Here is an 8,309-nt window from a genome sequence, read left to right as displayed (position 1 = left end):
TGCAGCCTTAAAAATGGTACTGAGGATAAGGGAAGGAAAATGACCGCAGCTCACAGTCTGGCTCATATCAAGTAAAACAAATACACACGGAAAACATTCCACTTGTTAGTGTGGTCACACCTGCCTCTCTAGGCTGCTGTGGGAAATGGGTCATTGGATAGGGAGGGAAGAGATCTATGCACAGAAAATAGCTTGCAGCGCAATGAATTAATCTGTAGAAGGTAAAATGGCTTCATGCAGGTGCCACTTTTTCAAGGAACTCTGAACAATGCTTTCTAAACTATGAGCTGTTTTGGACACTTTGGGATCTAGGGACATATTTTTGAACAAAAATTAATATAACTACATATGAAACACAAGTTAGTGTGCTTTGTGTTCTAGAAAGACACATTAAATGCTTCATGATTGCATTCATTTCTCCAGGGAAACCCAGTGTGACCAGAACACCAAGCATCTTTTCTCAGGACTGGTCCTGAGGGCAGGCCCGAGAGAGTGAGCCTTCTCCACCCTGAGTGCTGATGTGTGGATTCCAATTCGAGACATGTTAAGTCTCCTGGTGCTGCATAGAGGGCTCTAGGGGTCAGATAAAGAACTCGCTCTGTTCCTAGAAAACAGGAAGATGCGCTTTTTGGGAAGCTGCATGACCATCTTTCAGGAGTTATTTCAGCAGATTTGTGCCTGTGCAGAAGGGGACAAAAAGAAGCCCTGGTAAAGACTGCTTATTGAATTAAGGCCTCTCCCACGGTGTCCCCTACTGTGAGGGTTTGGCAACCATAAGGACACGATGAGGAGAAAAGCAACAGCCACGTCCTCAGGGGTGGCACACAGCGGCCCTGTTGCAGCCTCATTGTTTACTAGGGGCTCAAAACTGGGCTTTTTGAAATGCTAAGATTTCAGAAGGTCTGAAGGAAATGGAATTAAAAAAAAAAAAAACTCAACAAATTTTCAGTAGATCTTTGAACACCATACACCATGACAGAGAAGTTTTAAAACTCCATACACGATCTCCACCATTACTCCCTACAGAAACACTGGGAGCATTTAGACAAAGAAGTTCAAACATTTTTAGTGACAAACTTTCAGAAAACAATCAGCTAAGGTCAATTTAGTTCATATGAATGCTTCAAGGTGCAAGTCTGGCGGTCTACAGTCCCCTCCACATCCTCTTCTCTTGCCACAAGTCCTGAGGAAAAAAGACAACTCTTAAAGGAAATGTACACATCTGGCAAACCAGCAAGTCTTTGCAATCAGAGGGTGCCTCTTCCTCCTCAAGTTGGCAGGGAAGCGTTTTTGTTGAGGGGACCACTGGGTGAAGATCCATTCTCTATCGCCTTTAAAAACTCTTTTTGGACAACTTACAAAATTTAAAAAAATACTAGACAAGTGATTCATATGGGCTGCCTTGACCTTTATTTAAGAAATACAGGCCATTGTAAATAGAATAACACAGTAATTATTTGTTCTTAATGATGAAGGTCATTAAGACCATTAACACGTCAGCCCGTCAAACTAAGGGTAATTTAGAATTTCTGATGCTGAGAAGCACATGACTGAGAAATAACTCAATATTAAGCATAAAATAAAAATAACTTGTTTTGCTTAGTTGTAAAGTAACAGCTTAGATTTAAAAAGGGCATTGATGTTTCTTTCACTTTCTTTTGTTCACCTTGTAAAGGGGTCAGGCCACTGCCAGAAATCTGAATTCTTGGGAGAGCCATTTAACCCTTCAAATAAATTGATTCAATAGTCTAATGATTTACTCCAGTGATTAAAATTTAAAATCAGTGTCTTACACTTGAGTTGATTTTAAAAAAATATCAGCCTTTGGGAAGAGAGAGGTAGATGTCAGGAGGAACAGAATTTACAGTTCAGCTCATGGTGAGTTTTAAAAATACATTTTCCTTTCAACAATTATGTTACATGCTGCATGAGGTAAAATGTGTAACATCTGCACTAAAGCGACGTTGAGGGCACTCTGGTGATAACAATGAAGAGGTCGATTTTTGTTAAAATGTCTGAGGCAAATATTAATTGCTCTTTGCTAACTGCGAACATCATACTACGTTGTCCAAAGATATAAAATTAAGCCAGATTCAAGGAGTATGAAGTCACCCAGCCTCTCAGGGTTTTGCTTAGGACTTGGAGGAGGGGACAACAAGAGACACAATCCCATTTTGGAGGCCATTGGTGCTCACATGGGTTCGGACATCACATGCATACTCAGACTGAACAAAACACTAGCAGGCATCAACGACTGAGACCGAGATAAGTAAGGGAAGTCAACTGCTCTTTCTACCAGGAAATAGCTGGGAATCACTGAAAACAAAAGCAAAAATAAAACAAGGTGCAGTTGTTCACTTTAGCAACACGGACAGCGACAAGCTCCCCTTTCCAACCCCTGGCAGGCCTGTGCACTGGGAAACCAGGAGGAGATTGAGGCAATGTGAACTTCTTCAAAGTCAGAAAGTGTTCAGTGATTCAGAGCAAAGGGGTAGGTGAATAAAAAATTGTGACACAACTCTTCCTTGCTGTTCTTCTCAGGGGGATTTTCCTGAAGCAGAGGCAGGAGTTGCAGGAGTGCTTGTTGGAAGAGGAAATCCAAGTCCTAACCCCTTGGGCCTCTGCATGGCTTGGATTGGCTCTGCAATCCCCTTGCCGCTTCGGCCAAGGCCCGACCCTGGGGTCCAGCCCATGTTCTGCAGCATTCTGTTTCCAATGTTGTTTTCTAGGATGGGCTGGGCGTTTTCACCAACAAATCCTGAAAGGAGAACATGAAAGCATACATCAGGGTGGAGGGAGGGGGAGACCTTCAGCTATGAAAACTATGCTCTCCTTAGTGTTTGGTTGTCAACAAAGTCCCAGGAAGGGTCACCTGCGCACTCTGGATTCATCTTCCAGGACCTACTGCAGTTGAGGTAACGATGGAAGAATTGTCCATCTCACCTGGACGTCCAGTCCTACCTCTTAGGGTGGGCCCAGTTGTTCCATCTCCGCAGGCCTCTCTGCTTTCACACATAACACAGGCACAATACAATGCACTGCAGTCTCACAGGACCAAGAGAGACCAAGTCTGTAAGGAACATTCTTTAAACCATGATCTACTGTACAAATGTGTTTATTTCTATTACCTCATGAGCTTCATGGAGAACTCTGAAAAGCACCAACTTTTAATAATATTTTAATATTTGGCCAGGACCTCGACACTCAACAAAACCCAAACTATGAAACCAAACAGAAAGCACAGCTAGGGGCATCTTGAATTCCTAAGAATTTACACTCTTAAGTTTCTTCTTGTTACTTATGATTTAGTCCTCTGTATCTCTAATTCTCTTCTACTTTGTCTTCATGGATCCATGTTTCAGTGACTACAGAAGCAGGTGAGGAGGGAAAGACAGAGGAAAGGAATAATGAAGACACGCACGAGGTGTGACTGAAAAATAGGTTGAATATATCAATAAAAATTATTATAGTAAAAGACATATTGGCATCACTCTCCCTTAAAATACTCCCTCGCTTTGGACACAACTGCTTTCTGAAGCAGTTCTGGAGTCCTCTTTCATCAGTGTCTTTTGTTGTGCTATCATGGCTGCCTTGCTGTCCTGAGTCAACTCAAGACGTTTACCTTTCAGGGTCACTTTCACTTGGAGAAGAGCCAGAAGTTGCATGGTGTCAGACGTGGAGAAGAAGGTGGAAGGGGGTGTGCTGTGATGATTTGTGAGCCGGCCTTTCCTTGGCAGCAGCACTCACTGCATTTTTGATTGCACCTCATAAAGACACTCTCGACAGAGGACTTCCAGAACTGTTTCACAACGTGGTGAGGACAATGGAAAAGTGTGTTTGAAGTGAGGGGACCATTTTAAGGTGGGGTTAGGGCAATGTCTTTTATGGTGATATATTTTTTAAAAATTTAAACACTCACCATGTATTTTGACTGCACTATGTATCTTAGTAACAGTCCTCCTAACCCTCTAGGGATAAAGATATTACCCTTAAAAAATTATCAGTGCATGTTTGCAAAACCCAGTGACTACACTCACTGTGCAGGGCTGGTTCATGTGCACAGCACACTTTGACTCTATTTCCCTTTGACTTCCCCCACCTCCTCCCTCCATCTCTAGATCCCTTCTCCACTGGCAAAAGATCCATCTCCCTGGTTCCTGTCATTCATCTTTAATTTTACACTGTAAATTATTTATACTCTGGGTTTCTCACATCAGAGAAACGACACAATATTTGACTTTCATTATCTGATTTATTTCACTTGACATGATTGTGTCAGGGCACATCCCTTTCCCTACAAATGACGCACATTTCTTCTTTTCATGGCCGAGTAGTACCCCATTACATATATGTACAACATTTTCTTTATCTGTTCATCTGTTGATGGAGATACAAGCAGCTTGGGAGATCTAGCGATTAGGAGTTGTGCAGCTATGAACATGAGTATGCACGCATGTTCGTGGTATGATGTCTTTAACTCTTTGGGAAGATACCTCGAAGGTAGACAGCTAGGTACATGGAATTTCTAATTTTAGTTTTTGAGGAAACTCCATGTTGCTTTCCATAGTAAGTGTACTACTTTACAGTCCACCTACAGTGAAGTGTTCCTACCCCCAACCAGCCTGTTATTATCTGAAAGGTAACTTCCCTTTCAAAGACCTGAGGATGCCTGTGGTGCACCAGGTAGAGCGTGCTCCTGCTCTGAAATAGGGACTGTGTCTTCCCAGGTAGCCCAATATTCGCAGACTAATGGGACAGATGGTCTCTAGCATCAGCCTACGCCCTCCATCCCTCTCACCCACTTTCCTAGAGTGATTAACTTTTTTCCTTCATCATCAGTATGCTTCCTCCGTGACTCAGGAATATGGCAGCAATTTCTTCCCTACCTCACACCCAACCACCTTATGAAAAACAAACACAAAAAAAGAAGCTAGGACTCTTTGTCCAACTCCTCTGAGACTTGTCCAGGATGGCAACTCAAGGACCAGAAGAGTCCTCAGCATCAATGACAGCATCAAAAATGTGTATTCCCCCAGGGGCCCGAGACCACAGCACCATTTCTTGGCCTGGATGGCAGTTACACAGATGAGGAATTTATCACTGAGTTTGCATGGCACCTGCACGTTTCCCTGAGCTCTTGGGTGTGCGCATTCACAGAGGGAGAGAAGAGTGATGGCAGCACAGCCCGATGGGGCACCTGATCTGCTAAACTGGGAGTGGCGTTCTCAGAAACAGCAAGTGCACTGCTCCCGGTGACCCTGGCCTGCAAAGCAAGAAAGCTGCTAAAGTGCTTGAGATGAGTTTTACCAACTGCACCTCTCTCACTGACCATGGCGACATCACCCACTGATTTTCAAGGCCCTGTATCAAACATTTCGGTATTCCTGATCTTGAATGCATTGTAGGAGTTGGAATGAGAATAGAGATTCTTGCCATTTGCTAAATTCCTCACAGGGAGTAAGACTGATTCACCACGAAAATCAGATGGTTTTAGGCTCATCAGATTACTGAAACAAGAATCTTAACATGGAGAACAAAAGACACCTCCCACTGGCTACAGCTTTGATGGCAATGGCTGGTCTAAAAACGTCTTCAGTATTGTTTACTGCTTGAACAGGGAAAATATACATATATAGATATTTTATAGCTGTCGGGGGGAGGGAGAAGGGGAGAGGGGGAAGAGCTCTTTGTCAAACATCTTGCTAAATGCACCCCCTCCAAAATATATGTTTGTATTTTGAAATCACAGCTATGGAAGACACCCAGCCTGACCTCCAAGGCCGCTGCTGAGGAGCTCTGTTGGGGTGCACCAAGCACCAGCACCTTGCCTCCTGTCCCTGAGTCCCTGATTTACAGTGACTGCCACAGTTAATGTCTTTTGATCCACAACCAAAAGTCAGACCAGAGGTCTAATGCTGCTCCAATCTATACATCTGTTTATATTTATAATTTTGGTACAACCGCTTGCAAAACATTCAACTTTAAATTTTGTTAAGAAAAAGTATGAGGCCAATTTAGAGCAGCTCTACAGAAACTGTTAAATGAGGGTCCATTTTTGGTCCCAGAGGGGACTGCAAATGAAAACTGACGCCTCTCATCACCGTGAGATGTTGGGGAGACCACCTGGGGGTGGCCAGCCTAGTCCGAAGCTTGTGTTTTTATAAAGGTGAAAACAAACTTATTCTAACTTGTTAAAATGCTGCTTTCATTTCTTAGCGTCACATAAAATAAAGCACCATGTTGTACTATGACGAGAACAAGCAGAAATAAGGACATTTAGTTTAATTTAATACTTAAATGCTAAGCCTCTCCCTATAGAAAAACTGGAAAAAAGTAACAGATCGTCCCTTGCCATGGAAATGGTCCTAGAGTGAGGTCCTCTGTGGGTCTGTCTGCTGCTGAGATGAAACCTGGAAGTGGCAGACCTCAGCCTCACCACAGGTTACGCCAATGCCACTGTCCTTTCCTTTTACTCCCCCAGTACTAAGTCCTTCGAGTGCCTTCCAGAAAGCTCTCCTGTGCAGCCCTGGCCCTAGCCTGTCTGCTGGACCTCTGATATCTATCACTGCCAAATCCGCTTGGTCCGTTCCCCTCAGATCTTCCAAAAAGTACAGAGGATGGTAATTCACTTGGGCAACTGGCTGGAGAGATGAAGAGTCTCTTGCATCAGCCTCTGATGGTCACCAATCTGCTGCAGGTTGAAGAGGCAGGTTGTTTAGTCCTTTGGTTCCCCAAGTGCGGTACCAATGATGCTGGATCAATGGCCGATGGAAGGGGAGGCTGCAGCGCTGCAGGGCCACCACCTCCATCCCTCCGCAAACTCAGTTCTTTGTTAGTTCACTATCGCTCTTCTCTCATCTTCCCCCGTCTTAGCAGACAGTGAGGCGCAAGGATATTATTATTGTTAGCAGTGGTTGTTAATACAGTGAATTACAACATTGCCCTCTCCTCTCAGTGACTAATTAGATTATTTTTAAGAACTCAAGGAGCGGCATTAATTAAGCAGCCTGAGAAGTGAAAAAGTGATAGCGGTCCTGCTGATTTATTTTATTTTTCAGTACAGAAAAGCCTCACTAATTCAGACCATTTAGTACTTGATCTATAACATGCAGGTGTTTTTCATATGACTCCTTAAATAAAATCAGTTCAAATGAAAATAGAGTGCACCTTTAAAAACTGGAAATTAAATGGAAAAAACAATTTATTTTTCTTAATTAAAACTGAATGAAGGAGGAAGTATTCTTGGTAATAGATGTCTTGGTGTTACTGACATACATTTCTTATGGAATAACAATGTATCAAAATATTCATTTTCCAAACTCTAAAAAAACCTCTTATAACAAAGGCACAATGGAATGTTTGCTTGCTGAGACAAAACCAAGGCACCCCATCCTGTCGGCTGTACCAGCTGAGCTACGTGATATTCTCTCCATAACTTAGAACAAGGAGCAAGGGGGATTTTCAGTGGTCCTCAGGTAGAGGAAGTCTTTCCGCCACAACATGAAAAAGCTTGGATTCAGACTCTGGTTAACTTCATTCCAAACATCTATATCATTCTGTCACTGGCATTGCCTTCCTATGAGAAATTTTAGTGGAGATGATGTTTCAAACCATTTTTAAAAACTCATGTGGTAATATGTGAATCATAATATTAACTTCTCTCCATTTGAATATGTAACCATATACACCGACATATTTCAATAACAGAATGATGTCCTGCACCCCTTAGAAAGCATAAATGTTTCCATATCCGTCGTTTCTTTTCATCTTCCTTATCAGCCTGAAAGGTAGGTATGACTTGCCTCATTTTATGGATGAACTGCTCTCTGGAGAGGCAATGCACCTGCCCAAAGTTAAGAAGTTAGAAAGTGTCCCCAGTTGGAACTTCAGCTTAGGATATCTGAGGCCAAATTTATCCCTCCCATTGGTTGCGAATTAAACTTATGTCACTAATATTTTGCATTAGGTCATTCCTTCTCCCACATTTTCCCAACTGACTGAGGGTTTAAATCTATTGAAGTATTTTGAATCAATGAAATATCTAACTAAGGACACTGAAATTATCTTAAGGTTCATTTTGTGTGATAAATCCAGCTACAATAGCTTTCCTTTGCTATTAAATTGCAACTTAAATTTGTTGTTTTTATTATAAAAGGCATATATTAGGTTTTATTCTTTTATATTCTTTTAATAATCTTTGAATTTAACTAATGCATTTACTTTGTTTATATTTACTGCAATTACTGATATATCCTGATTTATTTTTACTATATTATTTATATGATCGATCTTGCTTTTTATTTTTGTGT

The 8,309-nt window shown here is 42.0% G+C and overlaps 1 protein-coding gene across 4 annotated transcripts in view; it reads right to left on the bottom strand.

The window, feature by feature from the left end:
* Positions 1-243: 243 nt before the first annotated feature.
* The window catches only part of Gpatch2 (G-patch domain containing 2), a 162,652-nt gene continuing 154,586 nt past the window's right edge, over positions 244-8,309 (bottom strand). The window contains exons 10-11 of one of the 4 annotated variants that reach the window (XM_033762035.1): positions 2,611-2,758; positions 244-1,183 (exon numbers count right to left, since the gene is read on the bottom strand). In XM_033762035.1, coding sequence (XP_033617926.1) covers positions 1,111-1,183; positions 2,611-2,758 — 221 coding nt within the window. In that variant the 3' untranslated portion in view covers positions 244-1,110. Of the gene's footprint in view, positions 2,759-8,309 lie in introns of all 4 variants that reach the window. The other 3 variants (XM_010642512.3, XM_010642511.3, XM_033762037.1) reach the window with 3 other exon arrangements.

Source organism: Fukomys damarensis, unplaced genomic scaffold, assembly GCF_012274545.1.
Source record: "Fukomys damarensis isolate Sample0158 unplaced genomic scaffold, DMR_v1.0_HiC HiC_scaffold_11, whole genome shotgun sequence".
NCBI classification, from domain to species: domain Eukaryota; kingdom Metazoa; phylum Chordata; class Mammalia; order Rodentia; family Bathyergidae; genus Fukomys; species Fukomys damarensis.
Note: the sequence above shows the minus strand (reverse complement) of the source record. Positions and strands in the feature narration are given on the sequence as shown.